The sequence below is a fragment of the Sparus aurata genome, chromosome 22 (genome assembly GCF_900880675.1).
Source record: "Sparus aurata chromosome 22, fSpaAur1.1, whole genome shotgun sequence".
Classification (NCBI taxonomy): Eukaryota; Metazoa; Chordata; class Actinopteri; order Spariformes; family Sparidae; genus Sparus; species Sparus aurata.
Genome location: NC_044208.1, coordinates 10,327,543 through 10,344,119, shown reverse-complemented (window position 1 = coordinate 10,344,119; position 16,577 = coordinate 10,327,543). Strand labels below are relative to the sequence as shown.

Below are 16,577 nucleotides of genomic sequence, written 5' to 3'. Positions count from 1 at the left end.
TAAGGTTTGTAGTTTCAGTTGTTAACTCCTCCTCCTCCTACTTGAGTCCCGATGCAAATCTGAATGTACTTAATACTTACTCTATTTCGCTCCAGCAAAATGTAGTTAAACTACTCATTTCATTATTTGTCGTTCACTACTCCCCAATGCTGGAAATGACATGCTCAGAATGGATACAAAATTTAGTTAGATGACAGAATTGATTGAAAATGCAGGACGAAGTTGCTGACACCAGTTTACTTTTGTTCGTTGCATCGACAAGAGGCCTCCAAGAATGACAAATGCAGATGACATCACTCTCTGCTATTTGCACTCCTCTCACGTCTGTCTGCCCTGCTGTCCCCCGTCATAGGTCAGATAAGCAGCCTGCAGGCCACCCAGATGACCCAGGAAGCAGCCATCAGGGACCTGGACAACGAGCGAAACCGACTGAAGGACAAAGTGCTAAGGATGGAGGAAGAGAGGGAGGCTCTGCAGAGCCAGTGTCAGGCTCTGGACGAAAGACAGAAACAACAGCTTCAGTCCCTGGAGAAGGTGTGTGTTCATGCATGTGTGTGTGTGTGCGTGAGTGTGTGTGTGTGTGTGTGTGTGTGTGTGTGCCGGTGGTATGATTTGTATTCACTTCAGACCAGAATGACACTGTTATGAATAACCGATAGGCTGTTCAGAATTTTCATCCTTCATATACAGTCAGTAATAAATTCTGTGCTCATATGTTGAGGAACAGGACCTTGCATATAAAAAACTTCCATTTAAACCACCAAGAAAACTCAAAGCCAAAAACATTTAAGAATTTAGAACATTGGTCCTCCTGCTCACAATGAATGGCCATTCCTCCATGCCTTTTAGTCTAAGCTCCATTTACCTTGAACATCAAAATCTCATAGTCAGACAAACTTAATGAAGGCTTCAAGTACTTGTTTTAAGGGTCTGAGGGCATTTTAATTGTTTAAAAAGTGAGTGCCTGAGAGTGTACATGAGATATATCACTATACAGGGTACACAATTAGCACCAGCCACCGTCACAATTTACAAGAAAAGGACCCAAAAGCAAGACATACCAGGGCGTGAGATGAAAACGAGCTTTAATGAGCTGACGTCCCAAAAGATTCAACATGAGGAACATATCAGGAACACAGAGGACACACAGGGACACGGGGACAGGCACAGGAGCACAGGAGACGTGTGGAATAAAACAGACAATCCAACAAAGAGTGAGGGAACAAAAGAGGCTTAAATACAAACTAAACTAACGAGGGGACAGGGTGCAGGTGGAGAGACACTGGGAACAGGGCTGTGTTAACAAGACTCATGTGAGACAGGCGTGGGTGAGGAATTAGCCTGGGAAGGAGCACAGGAACACAGGAGAGAAACAGAAGACTGGGAACACAGGTGAGCAGGAGGTAGAAAGTGACAACAAGACACAAGTGGATTTCAAAAACCAAAATCATGACAGCCAATAGCTGGTAAAATATGCAAGTGGCAGCTCAACAGCTAAAAAATGGTTACAACTGTAATCTGCTGAGTGGCTAATAGAATGTGAACAATCAACAGCCATACGACCAGTGGACAAAAGAGTTAGTTTTACATCCCGTCTCTGTCCAAAGAGCACCTCTGACATATTCAATCTGAATCCAGGAAGTTTGTCTCCCTTGAGCTCCACTCCTTCCATGTCATCAGCCGAATGTCCTCAGTAATCCCCAAAATCCAGCCATTTGGAGAGAAAATCCCAAAAGTGAAAGCCAGTTTGTTTGGGGGGCTATGAAGCAATTCTAATATGTATTTGCCCCAAAGTGAGAGGAGAACTGTTTCCTTCAATTTTATTTTTTTATTTCTTTAGTTTTGTAACACTGACATTTCCTATGACTTTATAGAGGCAGTAATCCCCCCGTGTACTCTTGGGAGGTTTATGTTGTCCCGAGGGCCAGTCTTTGTAAATGTTAAAGTACTATTTGACTTGAATTATTGATATATTTTCAGGAATTTCTTGATAGAGAACACAACATGCACATAGCTGTACAGAATGCACAAAGACTCCCGCTGTCTTTCCGTACTTTTCTGAATCTCCGTCAGCGATTCCGTTGCAGAATAGTTTCCACAGTTAAGGAAGAAAATGGATCGTATGCATGCAGCAAAGTTTTAAAAACCCTATGAGCAACCTTTAATCACCAAACTGTTGAAAGGGTCAAACCTGTCGATCACTGCATTCTGCGAAAAATAAAGCTAGCTGCTCCTCTCTTTAAAAACCAAGAAGCTTAAAGGTCAGATGATTTAAGGAACCATGTAGTCAGCAGACCAACCGCAGCCGACGGTAAATGTCAAGTGTAGCTGCTTCATGTGTGTTTTCCCATCCTTTTATCATTGACATTTGTGCAGTGTAATCCTCTGGGAGCTGGGAGAGTTCTCCCACTGAGCGAGGCTGCTGTGAATATGAATGTCCTCTTCGGGATAATGGAGGATCGAGCACCACATAAACTCAGCAGCACCTTCCCCTCTGCGCTCAGCTGATTTGTGCTTGAAATGGATTGATCGCAGTAATCTGTGATCGTTAACGAACGTGCTGTGGTTGGTTTTGTAACCAGTAATCGTTCCATTTAAAAAAACAAATCTGGTGATATTCGTAGCAGGATGGGGTTTTCCAGGCGCTTTGCATTAATGATTTTCGGATCAATTGCGTTTTAAATAAGCAACATTTGGAAACCGGGAGAGAGAAAACACTCCAGATGATGTTAGTTGCCTGGCTTAATTAAAAAAAAAAAGTTGTCGAAAAGTCATTACATTAATGGGAGACTCGGCTTTCTTTTCTCTTCTCCCTTATTACCATTATATTTTCCTCATTAATGTTTTGTTTTGTTTAGAGCCTTTTATTCCCTCTTGTCTTCTCTCAGCAAGAGAAGCAAGAGCAACACAGAGTTACCTAAGATGGCTGCCAATCTCTGAACTGTTAACTGTCACCTCATCTGACCAGTTGGGAGATTTATGCCCGTCATGTGGCCTGCAACTGCCAAGGAGCGATTTCATAGACAGATAGAGATCCATTCTTTGCTCCATGCACTACTAATTTTCAAAATTAACCACATAGTTAGTGTAAGTAAGGAAATGAATAACTTCAATGAGTTTAATACTCTTGTTACTCTCAGGCAAGGGCATTATCAGGTCACCAAATGGCATTTGCTATTGATATTAAACTAGACAAACATGTGTTACGTGTGCATTTACAGTGACATGGTGATTATTTGAACTTGGACCATGTGAGACCATATGATGTGAACATATTGTATTTACGAGCTAACAGGAGCAGTTACCGGTCATCTGCAGGGTTTTTTTTTTTTGTTTTGTTTTAAAGAATTTAGGTGAGAAAAATCAATAATTCAGTGTGTTCAACTCTCATAGACCAATGACAGAAGCACTTGTATAGCTTCTGACCGATCTTTGAAAAAAAGCGCCAAGAGCATGCCTGTTCTCCAAACGGTTCAACAACAGCTTCTAATTAAATTTGGGCTGGGCTGGGCTGGACTGGGCGATTTAGGATAATTTCACATATATTTCCAGGATTGATAAGAGAAATAGTGCAAAAGTTATTACATGAAAGTGAGGCCTGGTTTTCTCTTCTCTCTGGTTACCACCATCTTTCCCTCATTTATGTTATTTTTTTCTTTCCCTCTTGCCCTCCTTTCTCAGCAAAAGGAGAAATTAACCTCCGGGGATGTTTTCATGCCCCGTCGTTCATGTCACAGCGCAGAGATGTTTTTTCCCCCTCGGGTTTGTTTGTCCATACGATAACACAGCAGTCTCGCTCAGTTTGACCCGTTTGATGGACGTTTCTTGGTACATTTCCAAAACAGCCCTTGGTTTGGAGCAATTAGCGCACACTAATATGATTGCATCCCTGGTGGGAAATTCAAGTTTTTTTCATGCTGTTGCCAATGTCTGATATATCTCATATCTGGCAGATACCGGCTAATTTTAAAATGACTGTTAAAGGGTAAAGAGATTATATATTTTACATGTTTTACAACATTGTGTTGGCAATGATGGAACCCTGCATCTTTATAAATCAAGCAGCTGTAGGTGTTGATGTCTCAGTGATTGGATTGTTAATGTTCCATTTCGGGATGCAGCTGTAAAGATTTGCAGCATCTGTTTGAGTTTAGAAATTGAGAAAGGAAGGGTTTAACGTACAGGACTCAGCAGACCGTGCCAGAGATTTACTCCGATATTAGTGATACGAGTATATTTTAATGGATAGCTATCGGCTGATCAAAATCTCGATCCTATTATTTAATGTGTTTTGTCCACCTCTGGCGGGCTCTGCAGTGCAGCTTTTCTCTTCATATGAGAATGAAAATCAGCCTGTGTGAAAGCGGAAAATTGTTTGGTTGCACAGGTGATTAACTTCCAGGTTGACAAAATTGGATAAGCTGAGATCTTTAAGAGCTTCAAGTTTTTAGCCGCCGCTGATTGTAACTTTCACAGGTTGAGATAATGCCAGTGCAGGTTCAGACTAACTAGAAAACTCGATGAAATAAAACATGGCCGATGCTTGGTTGAAATGTTCTCCATTAGCTGGTTTACTCAGCCAAGGATTGTTTTTGTTGCCAAGTAAGAGGTATAACACTGTGCCACAGGCGTCACTTTATTTTAGTTATACTTTCTTTCATATTACATAACTGATAATATTAATAATACTAATATAATCAATAATTAAAGATATACTTTGGGATTGTAGGTTGAGTTAGTCGCCTCCCAGAGCTTCAGCATTTGACAGGTTGGAAATGAAACTCAAAAATCAACTTTCTTGCAAATTGGATCTTTAAAGTTGATCAACTTTATAGTGTGAACCAGGGCCTTCAATATTTTGATCAAGTGATCAAAAATAAAGAGTGCCAAATGTAGAAGGCTACCCATGTTGATTGAATATGTGTTTGACATACTACAATAACATTTGAGTAAATATACTGTATGTATTGAGTTAGAAAGGACTCAAAACTTTGAACATCTACTGCATTGAGTCCATGTATTTAATATCTGTGTTCTTCTACTAGTGCAGCATTAAACAGACTAGTCTTTACTTACACAAGGCAAAGTTGCATTTTTAGGCACAACATACAGTGTCAGCAGGATACCAGAAATGTTAACAGAGTAATTGTGAAGCAAAAAATAAAACATTTACTGAAATCTAACTGATTTGAATCTCATCTCATTAGAAGTCAGATAATCTTGGTATATGATTTAACAGGAAAGGTTCCACACAGAGAACATTTACTTTTCTGTGCCTAATTCCAGCCCAAGTAATGGATATTGCTGCTCCCTTGTGGCTTTTCTTGCAAGTTTGGCTCATTAAAATGTTGTCAAACCCTTGCAATGAAGAAACAGCTGGTCCCCTGATTAAAACCCAAAGCAAATGTGCTACTGATAATTTTTTTTCCCATTTCCCGGGAAAATCACTGTTCTGACCCTCAGCATTGATTCATACTGTACCAGACTTCCAATGACAAACCCAGTGCACTGTTGCTCGGTACAGAGGGCGTCTGTTCCTGCCCGTCTGCCTGTTACACAATATACAGCGCTCAGTAAAAAGTTAAATCTGCAGGACTGCTCCGTCTCCTCTGTGCCCTCTAAGCCACATCTTTTGGCTGTTATCCATTAACATATTTTACCACTTTCCTCTTTTATCCCTTCAGTTTAATATCTACGAGACAGCTGTCTTCTAATTCAACTGCCACTTCTCACACTGATCCACAAACCAATCATGGATAAATCACTAATCATACAACTATGAGAGTTCGGCAGACCTGTCAAGCTTTGATATGTCAGAGTGGAATCGACTGTTGCAGGAATGAGTCCTAAATTCCAGAAATAGGGATGCATTGTTGCACTTCCAGTTCCCTTTTCTCAAAGTCAGTGTTTTTTATGACCGGGTTTGCGGTAAGATGTCTGATGCCCACATGTGAATTATCAAGGTTTAAGTGTTTAAAAGAAGGAGGTTGCTAACAATTGGCTAAATGAGCTAAGGTTTGTACTGCAAGTTAAACGTCATCACAGCAAACACAGAGACTCATTTACACACTCGTCTTTACAGGCGGACTTTAGCTTAACGATAACGTTAGCATTTTCAAAAATTATGAATTATGGAAGTGGTGTTCATCTGAGAAGCTTTCCTTGCTGAACAAAATGTTTAAGTGTCATTGATTTGTGTTTCCCACAGAGCTTACTTTCTGCAATAGTCAAAAAATCTATTGTCGAGGGAACCAGGGCGGTGCTAACTCCTGGGTTAGCCTACAGAAGTACTTCATCCCTCTTCTCATCATTCGCTTTTTTGGTAACAGAAGCTGCCGACATTAGCATTGCATGGCTAACTCGCTTTCCACCGTCAGTGACATTGCTTTCATTCCAAGAGTTAACGTGTTGCCAGCTAATTACATTATTTTGTTGAATCATATATTACTTTCTAAAAAGCGTCATCCAACACCAACACATTCACTTTGTGGACGTCGAGATGCTAGGCCTAGCTGTCCAGAAAGATACCGCTTCAACAACTGCTGCCAGAAAAGCTACCTGAGATAGCGTTACATTTGCCAAACACATTTGATAGTCGTCATCATATCTTATAAAAGTGAAAGAAAATGTTTGAAATAGGCTCCAAACAGCAAAACGAAAGTCTAACCTTAGTGTTGTAGGCGTGTTGTGGACGTGTGATGTTGATTCTTTGGAGAAGTGCCGCCGTTATCAGCTTGACAGGCGTTGCAAGACTTATTCCAGGGCTGCGGTTCAGCAAAAGGTCAGCTTTCAGCCTCTGTCACTACTGATGATGAGGATAACATCTGACAAACAGCAGCATGTCTCCATCTAGAATCACACTGATGCTAGGGTTATGATGCAGACCGATCATAGGCTTTTATAGATTCATAATCATTAACCTCATTATTGATAAGCCCACATGGAGTCTGCTGCAATACCTTCTGTTTTCAGCTTGTTGGGTTTTGGTGCTCTCTGAATAACAACTAAGACTGAGAAGAGGTGAGAAAGATGAAAATAGAGAGAGAGCTGCTCAGGAAATTTCAGAAACAGAATGCAAGATTGATTCCTTGGCCGTCACTTAGTAAACACTGGCAATATGGCTGACTGAGACAGCATATGGTGTGAATGTTAGCCCGAGCTCTGTGTGTGTTTGTATCGTCTATCACCACACTCACCTTTGTGCATTTTTTAAAATGTGTGTGCTTGCACATCATTCTGTTTTTCCCATCAGACCCTGCGTGAGGAGAAGGCGTCCCACGAGAAGGATATGAGCAACATGCGAGCTCGATCCGAAGAGGAGGCCAGCCAGATGAAGGAGAGCCAGGCCCGAGCTCTGGAGGAAGTCGCCAAGAAGCACAGACTGACCCTGGAGAACGCTCTCACCAACGCCGAGCTCGACAAGAACCGCCTGCTGGCTGTGAGTACACACACACGGACTACACACACTCATCGCTTCATGGACTCCAAGGTTAGACCAATTGAAAAGGCTGACGTTGGCCCTTCGTGGCTAATCCCATCATAAAAGTCAGTGTCCATTGCGCTAATGTAATGAAAAGCTCCTTCTGACCACCGCTGTACACACATGCAATCACAAAGAAATGTTCCTACTTTGATGAAAACAAAAGAGTCCGTGGTAGAGTATAGACAGCGATATGTCCGACAGAGGGTGCATCAGATGGTGAGTTTGCTGGGAAAAATTATGAAAATCCATGAGATGACTTTTCAGATTGCTGCATGTTGTGTAATCAGTGCTTAATGCTCAAAGCTGGAGGAAAATGAACAGCTGTACATTTTAATTGATCCTGCATCATCAACGCAGGGCTCATCTCAAACAGTAAACACTGTGTCCTTGAGAAGCTCGTCTTCCCCAGTTCAGTGTCACTCTTTTTATGGAGACCAGAGGTAGCACAGTACAATATTTGGTATTGCCTCTGGTAGTACATTCAGTACAATAATACTTAATCCATGACTGTCTGCAGGTGAATTTTATAATCACATAACTTGCTGAGCTAAATACAAATCTACCTGATATGTTTTAAATTGGTCAAAGTGTGTGGCTACAGTGCAAGATTTATTGACAACATTCGAATGAATGTTGAATCAACTTTTTGAGATTTATCTGTTGTTTTTTGATATGTAAATCAACTTTGTGTACCTATAAAAAATGATACATAAAACATAAAACATCCAGTGGATCTTTTATTAAACACAATTGGTATTGTGCTTTTACTAATATATTTGAGTTTGTACTGCTCCACATTTATCTAATTGTTGCAGTCACTTGTTACTTTACAGCTAAAAAGAAATGCATCACATTGTGATCAGTTTTCAAAACATTGGTATAGATTCAAGTCATCAAAAGTATGTAAGTAGTTACTGTCCACTTCAACTTGACCAGATGCAACTTTTTAAACATCTCTGCTTGTACTCTCTTGTGCATTTTACTGGTAATATGTACACATTTTTTTGTTTAGTCTTATTCTCTAAAACACAGTATCTTAGGAAAGCCCTGAGGGAATTTCTCTGAATTTGGCACAAATGTTTCCTTTGACTAAATGTTGAACTGACTAGAATTTGGTGGTCAAAGGTCACTGTTACCTCACAAAACATGTTCACAAATTTCACACAAACATCTAAAGGTCACCGTTAAGCAACATCATAATGTTCTGCCAAAACACTTTTCTATTGCATAAGTAAAGGACAACCTTAACATTTTGGTAGTGTTACCATTTTTGTTAATGACATAAACCTTGACATATTAGAGCATCTTGTATTGAGCAATTAGTTACCTATTTAGAAATCAGACGAACGAAGAGCCACATTTGCTTTCACTTAGATCTGGCAACAGTGAGACCAGTGTTCACTCTACTTCTAGTTCTGTTTTCTGTCTCTAGAAACACTTCTTCCACATTACTTATAGTCATTTAAGCTTTTTTCGATGTAAAAAATATTGAGTCAAGAATCTCTTTTTCATTATTGGATGGATATAAGTAGTAACACTTTGATTCACTTATTTACAGCTTTACTATTTCCTCTACAGCTTCTGCTCAGAAGCCAACACTCACCCACTGCAACTCTTTGAGATGTTAAGAAAAGCTGATATTATTAACTAACATAAAATTTCACGAAATTCAGGAATGACTCAGTCAAAATACAAGCTGCCAGCTCTCTCAGTCGGTCTGCGTTCTGGATTTACTTCCTGCCAAATAATTTGGACCTGTCGCGCCACTTCAGTCTGTCGATGTTGTTAAGTATTTGCTAATGAATGAGGGGTGATTTTGAATGACAGACAGCCCGTGGTTCGTGCATATGTTAGTCCGATCGACACTGCACCACAGATCGCAGCTGCAGTGGAAGTATACCGACGCATATGTACGCTAAACACAGGATATGAAGGAAACTTCTGCTCTTCTGTCTGCTGGTGCTTCTCATGAAGTTGTTTGGAGAGGAGGCAGCAGTACTCATTTACTTTCCCTCAGACACTTTGTGAGCTTATTGAGGGATTTCAACAGTTACAAGCCTGCCTCTCTAACCTCTCTGTCGCCCTATTCCACATTGTTCACCGACTGAGCCATCTGTTACAGTATAAGAGCTGGAAAAAAGCTATCAGCTCTCTTTGCCTTGAGAATTGTTGATTTGTCTCGCGAAGGTCTAAATATTGTTCCATAAGGTTTTCAGTCTTGATCGGAAGTATGTACTCAGTTTTGAGCTGGGCATTCAAATTAAATTGGCATTGAAATACAAGTGATAAAGACCTGAACAGCAATCTAAGCATCCTTTCTCTCCTGTCTTTTAAAGCAGCCTTCCTGCCGATGTTTTCAGTCGGTAGCCTTGACTGAAAGAGGAAGCTTGTTATGAGTTTGAGCGGATATTTCAGCTAAAGGAATCTTTATTTAGGATCTAACAATACATAGTGAGAGTTTGGTACAAAAGGGAAACCGACACAATAAATCACAGCAAATCTTTTTACTTGGGGTGCTGGTTCGAATCCCCTGCTCCCCTGGGGTGGGACTGAGCTACATGCCGAAGTATCCTTGATGTGCAGTTGGCACCCTGTAGGGCAGCCACTGCCATCAGTAAGGGTCCTGCAATGAGCTGGCAACTCATTCAGGGTGTACCCTGGCCTTCGCCCATAAGTCGAACTAGATTTGGCCCCAGTAAGCCCCGCAACCTCCCACGGGGGGATAAAAAGCAGCAACATCCCGCAACCCTGACGGAAAAGCGGAAAAGAAAACAAACAAACTCTTTTCATTTAATTTCAAGAGACAGTTTAAGTGACAGTTTGTTCCGCTTAATAGTTTATACAGCCTGAAGAGACTGTTAAACAGTAAACAGTGAACATGTACTCTCACATATAGGTCATATTCAAATACGGGGCTATTCAAAATGTAATGTAAATGTGATGTAAATGCTAATTGCCTCAGTAAAGTTTCTGGCCCCTGTCTGCTTTCACAGCAGGGATAAGTCAGTGGATTCACAAGAATAAATGTTGGCAGAGTATGTTCCTGCAAAAATCAGAATTAAGTTGAATAACTTTACATAACCTTGTCTCTTTGGGTTCAGTTTTCTATTTTTTCTCTTGTCACAACACTGTGCTAATGGTCTGTTTAGGTGTAGGTATATAACCACGTGGTAAGGGTTAAAAAAATATCAATTTGCTATGGCAGTGGCCGGGTATGCAGATGCAGCATCCATTAGCTCATCCCTTTTTTATGGTTATTCTTTCAATTTTATTGCTACATGTTGTATGCTGTAGTGCCTATGGCAGAAATGCATTCATCAGCATTGAGAAAGTGCGGGTTGTCATCATCGTGCTGCTGTTTTCAATCAGCCTGATGCAAATGAAAAAAATGCCTCTATGTTATTATATTTTCCATGTTTCTGTAGCATGAAAGAGTTTAAAGACTTCCATTTTGTTGTGCACGCCCGTGTTGTATAATGAAAAATAAATGATGTCGGACCTTGGACCTTATGACTGTGGTGGTTCGAGAAGAATACATAAACCGTTACACCACTAGTTCTTATAACAGCGGAGGGAAAACTGGGCCAATCCAACAATGAAAATCCTTTTCACTGCTCTCATTACGGAGAGGGGTCACACAGTTTATTTACCGTAGAGAATAGCTAATGTCAATTTCTCATGCTGTAAACATAGAGGTGAGGGGAGCGAGGCAGGGCTTCGTTTCGGGCTTTGTTCGAAGTAGGAACTCTTTAAGTTTAATTCCAGGGACGATCGATTGAAGACAGAACTTAGAAAGTTACGATGTCACCACCCTGAGAAAGATGGCTTCCACTTTGTTTGGTGCAGAAACGGTTCACATTTTTCAGCAGGTGCTTGGATTTAATGGCCACACTGACAGGATCTATTACACTTAAAACGACCCTCAGGGTTACGGCAACTTTTATAGAGGACATCATATGGTGGCGAGATGAGCTCAAGTTATTGTGTGGTTTATTTGCCTTCCAGCCGTATCGGCCCATCTTGCATTTCCTGTTCGATATCTGAATGTGCTTATTAAATCTGAAGCAGCAGGGCTTTAAGTTAATCTTTTTTTTTTACCTTTACCGCACAAAGAGCAATATTATCTGAAACACACAAGCTGCTGCCGCCACAAATACTGATCAGCTGCTCACTGCGGGACGGAAATGAGTCGACGAAGCTGGTAGCAGTTGGAGTCTTGATGGCTTTAGCAGCACAGTAGGTGACAGAAAAACAGGATAGAGACGAAAAACAAAAGATCGGGAGGGTTTGTTTTTATTTTCATGATTGCAATGGCGCTGATATAATTCAAATGGGAGCACAAGTAGCACCAATTTGAAAGGTGTGACTCAAAAGCAGTCCTTCGACACACTGAATAAAGGTGTGGGATTTATACTCTGTCTGCATAGGGTTATATAACAAAGCACACATTAGTATTTTAGTCTAAAATGAATACAACATCACACGTAGGCATGACAAGTAACAGGAGCTGAAATAGCTTGAAAAAAGCTGCAGTTTTTGTTAGGGTTTCTACAAACAAACGCACATCAAACGTCGTTGTAACAGTGACTAAGACGCTGGCAAACTCAAAGGAGGAAATACAGCCTACTGACGTGGGAGCACATTTATATTTATCACTGATAAATGTCAACTAGGACACCTCCGAGCTCACATAACCTGCAACCGGGTGAAATGTGAGCAACCTGGATGGCTATGTTATAAAAGAGATCCATTAAAAGACAAAGTGAATGAACTCTCGATGAAAACAAAGTTTGGAGAGGTGCCTGCTGATGGGAGCCACATGTTGAACGCTCCACGCCGCCTGCCTGATGAGTCACACCGGCGATAAGAGCGTCTTGATGCTCTGATGTGCTATTTTTGGCCGACGATAAAACTGCTTCTCCTTCTGTTCACACTTGAATTTCAATGTGTCAATGTGTCAATATAATTAGATGAACGCGATACGTACACATGTGAGGGAGTGTGAACGTAAAAAGACTGTGTTCCAGATCAGAGATTGAACTTTTCTGTTGTTTTACTTCACATATTTTCTCATCTGTCACCTCAAATGATAACTTTGGTTACTTCAGCGTTAATAAAGGCAAGGTGACTGTGTGATTAATTATATTAAGCACCACAACCCGCAAAAATAAATCAGGAAATTAAGGCTGGGAAAAGGTGTGGAGTGGTGACATTTAGAGGGGTGCACGACCCTCCGACTTAAATTCACAGTCCTGACATTTACTGTGCATAAAACTGCAAGTGGAGAGCATAAAAAGAGTAAAGTAATCAAAATTAGGACAAAATGATGTGACGATGAAAGAGATGGATGTGAGCAATGGCTGAGGGAAGTGACTCTGGCAACCGAGCAGTACGGTAGTGTGTGTGTGTGTGTGTGTGTGTGTGTGTGTGTACTCATGTGTATCTAAAACTTCCATCATAAATATTTCACTGCTACGTACTTAGCACAGAGTGTGGCGACCCTAACAGGACTCAAGCTCATACAGTATATACCCACGTCTTGGATGCCACTTTTACTCTGCTTGTCTACTGCATAATCTATGGTATATATTTTTACTCCATTACATTTTTAGCTCTTAGTAGGAACACGAGAGTTTCCAGTTGTTGTTTTCTTTTTTTTTTAACCAGAGCAGTTTATCCTTCCTCTCCTCTGAAGTTAGTTTCTGAATAAAATGTGAATTTCTCTTGATGGTACTTCAAAGAAAAACAGCTGATTCATGTTATTAGTATTCCTGTGATCCGAACATTTGGAGTGCATTTTTTTCCGGAGATGAAAAAGGCAACCTAGAAATCCAAATTTCTTAAAGGGTGTCCTAAAATTGCGCAAGCCCCGCCTGCAGTGGAATACTGGAATGGAAACCCTTTGAATAATGTTCAGATAAATATCAAATACATATAATGCCATTTGTTTGCCTTGTGTTGGAGTGGCATAAACAACTTTATAGATTGATAGAATACACAGGATTTATGCATGTACTTATGTATTAGTGACAACAGACAACACTATTAACTTCATAACGAAACACACGATCATCACAAACAATTGACTATTTATGTACCTTTATTGATCTGAACATCAGAATGTGTTAAACCATATGCCAGCGTAGCTCATGAGCACAAACTCACACGCTTCAGGCATCGCTAAAGGCATTCTCTTTTATTCTCTCTCTCTTTTGTTAAATTCATTTATCCAAATTACGCAAACAAGCTTTTTAAGAGTAGTTTAACTTCATCAGGAAGGCAGGATCCTGAATTGCTGCAGATAATATATTAATATATATTCATATATTTTCCCCATCAAAGATGTTTTTTCTCCAGCATCCCATCTGTTATTAATCAGAATGATGATTTTTCATGACCAGGCCGCCCTCGCCGCAAAATATATCCTGTGAACATAACTGTGATCAGCACATCACCATGTATGTAACAAAAGCAGAACATTTAGGGAGCCTTTCTCAAGCCTACATTAACTGCCACCCCTGGTGCCTGGCAACTCCACCACCATCAGTGTGTGAGTGTGTGTGAGTGGGTGAATGATGTTCTTAGACCATTCAAGTAGAAAAGCACTATGTAAATGCAGTTTAATTTGCATTTTAAGATTCACCATACACATGTATCTTTAGTTAGTTTATTAATGTAGCACTTTATGTTACAAAGTCCTTCACAATCAAAAATAAACACGGCAATGGAGTTAAAATGAAGCGTAAAGAAGAGTGTAAACACCATGAAATACAGATAAAGATAAAAGATAAAAACAAATTAAAGAAATCTAAAGAGGTAAAATGCTTCCTAAAGTGTCCACAGATTTTGGGGAGGGAGAAAAGTATGGAAGCCACAACCTCAAAAGAACACAGATAATGATACATGGTGATTTGGGATTGATGAATGATATTGGTGACTTGATCTTCTGAACAAGCACAGTTACACTTTCACTCCTCAGCCTTCAACGAAACAACCTGCAGCTTCTAAATCATGTGTTTGTCCCCTCTGGTACTTGGCGTTGAAACAGAACCGAACAGCCGAATTCCAGCATCACAACATCCTCCGTATCTGATATGAGACGATGGAACTGCCCCCTAGGAATTACAAACCGGACCCTGGGACCTGTTTAATGAGCCTGAGTTCTAGCTGTTCCAAACCACAGCCTACTGCTAATTTGACTGCGGCCGAGGCACACAGCTCCACTAGCCTGAAATAGCCTTGTGATGATGCCTAATCTCCACAGAGGCCTTTATTCCAGTCACACATGGCCATTTGAAAGCGAGTGATCAAGAATTCTCTTGCATCAAAGATGCGTAATGAGGCTGTGTTTTAAATGATATTCCACAGCAGACCAGATCAGAGATGACAGCTGTGTTAAGAGAAGAGCGTTATGCGTTCCCGTTGTTATTAGATATGCATTCCCTCTGCAGACTTCCTCCTCTCTGTCCTGGTGTGATTTCCATGGTCTCATAATCCCTCCCACTGTGTTCTAATATGCACAATAATTTGCCTTTGTTCACTCCTGTTCATGAATTCCACTCCGTGGAGAAATGTCCAGATTTAGAGACTGACGTGGAGGAAGCAACGTTCATTCGCTCGCCCCTCACTCACCGCCGCTCCACTTTTATGTATTTTCTGCAAAAATCAGAGGGCAGACAGACGAGAAGAAACGCCTCTTCATCCCTCAATTCGTCATCACCTGATTCTTTTGTTTGATCAGCGTCTCATTGCGTCTAGTTAATGATCCTCTCTTTCATCACCTCTATCCTTCCATTACTTTAAATTATAATGAGAGTTGTCTGAGAGAAGGCAGGGCCTGGAATTTAAATGAATAGGTCTGCAGTAGAACTCGGTCTCGCCCCCCTGATATCGAGCAGCAGGTATGACAGGAATCCTGATGTGCCATATTAGATTCCTCCTCATCTGACTTTGTCTGCTTCTGGATCGACTGATGGCCAGAAGGTTCCCCTCTGTCTCGTCTCCTTGATCATCATCAGCCTGATGGAAGTCTCCTTACGTAACACTAAACATTTCCACAAATGTAATTATTCACATATGAGGAAAAGCAACATTTGTTTGTTGTATTGATTGCTTTATTTCAGGGTTGGGGTTTGGGTGTTTGAATTGCTATAAATACATCTGTGGTATCACAGTGTCACAGTGTCCAAATTCACAGTCTTACCGACAGGACCCAATCACATGAAAATGTAACGCACAACACACACAATTTCTACATTTTTAAAGGAATAGCCAGGCTTTTCTACTCAGTATTGATGATCAAGACATATAGCTAGGCATTATAGCATCAGCATCGCCCCAATGTTGTTATTTTGCAATACTTTATTTATTGTAGAAATCAGGAAAATGTTTAAAGCTGCTCCACACTGCAAAAAACCAAAGATCGTACCATGTGCAGTATATTTGTCTAATTTCACGTCAAAAGTATATTAAGTGTAACATAAGTCATATTCACCGAACAAGCTGCATTTCCGTAAGATAACATGACTTTCAGAGGACTTTTAGGAGTTTCTTTAGATGATTATTTACTTGTTCCATTGGCAAATTTCTTTCACTTATTACAAGCAGTTGCTTTTTGCTTTTCATTGCTTTTTACTAATTTCTTACCAGGTAAGTGTCTTTTCCCATCTGTAAACTTTGTTTTGCTGCCTCAAGGGTCAACATAATTTATCAGTTCAGTTTTGATAATTAGAAAAGTCATTTTTCGTTAGTCATTTTCAGTTACAGACTGTAGAGATAGAGATTGACACCTACAATAGCAAAAAGTTTGCACAGGCTGTAGTTAAGTCCGTAGTTATTCCTAGAGTTTGTGGTTGCTTATTCTGAGTCCTGCTTTCTGCCCCAAACCTATTTCACAATTGGCTTCACAAGCAGCAAGAGAGCCTTTGAAAGGACCTGTGGGAGAAGAAGGCTCCGGGCTAACTGGAAATAGGAGAGATCTTGATGTAGCACGGGGTTTCATCATGGCCTTGAGGTGGGCAGGTACCCAGCCCCAATCTTGGCTTTTTAAAGATTGCATTAGAACACTGATCCTATTGCAGCAACCACAGGGAGT

The 16,577-nt window shown here is 40.6% G+C and overlaps 1 protein-coding gene across 3 annotated transcripts in view; it reads left to right on the top strand.

The window, feature by feature from the left end:
* Positions 1–16,577, top strand: part of fam184ab (family with sequence similarity 184 member Ab) — a 164,220-nt gene that overhangs the window by 82,321 nt on the left and 65,322 nt on the right. For 2 of the 3 annotated variants that reach the window (XM_030405412.1, XM_030405414.1), the window contains exons 8-10: positions 353–534; positions 6,209–6,322; positions 7,253–7,438. In XM_030405412.1, coding sequence (XP_030261272.1) covers positions 353–534; positions 6,209–6,322; positions 7,253–7,438 — 482 coding nt within the window. The remainder of the gene's footprint in view (positions 1–352; positions 535–6,208; positions 6,323–7,252; positions 7,439–16,577) is intronic. The other variant, XM_030405413.1, reaches the window with a different exon arrangement.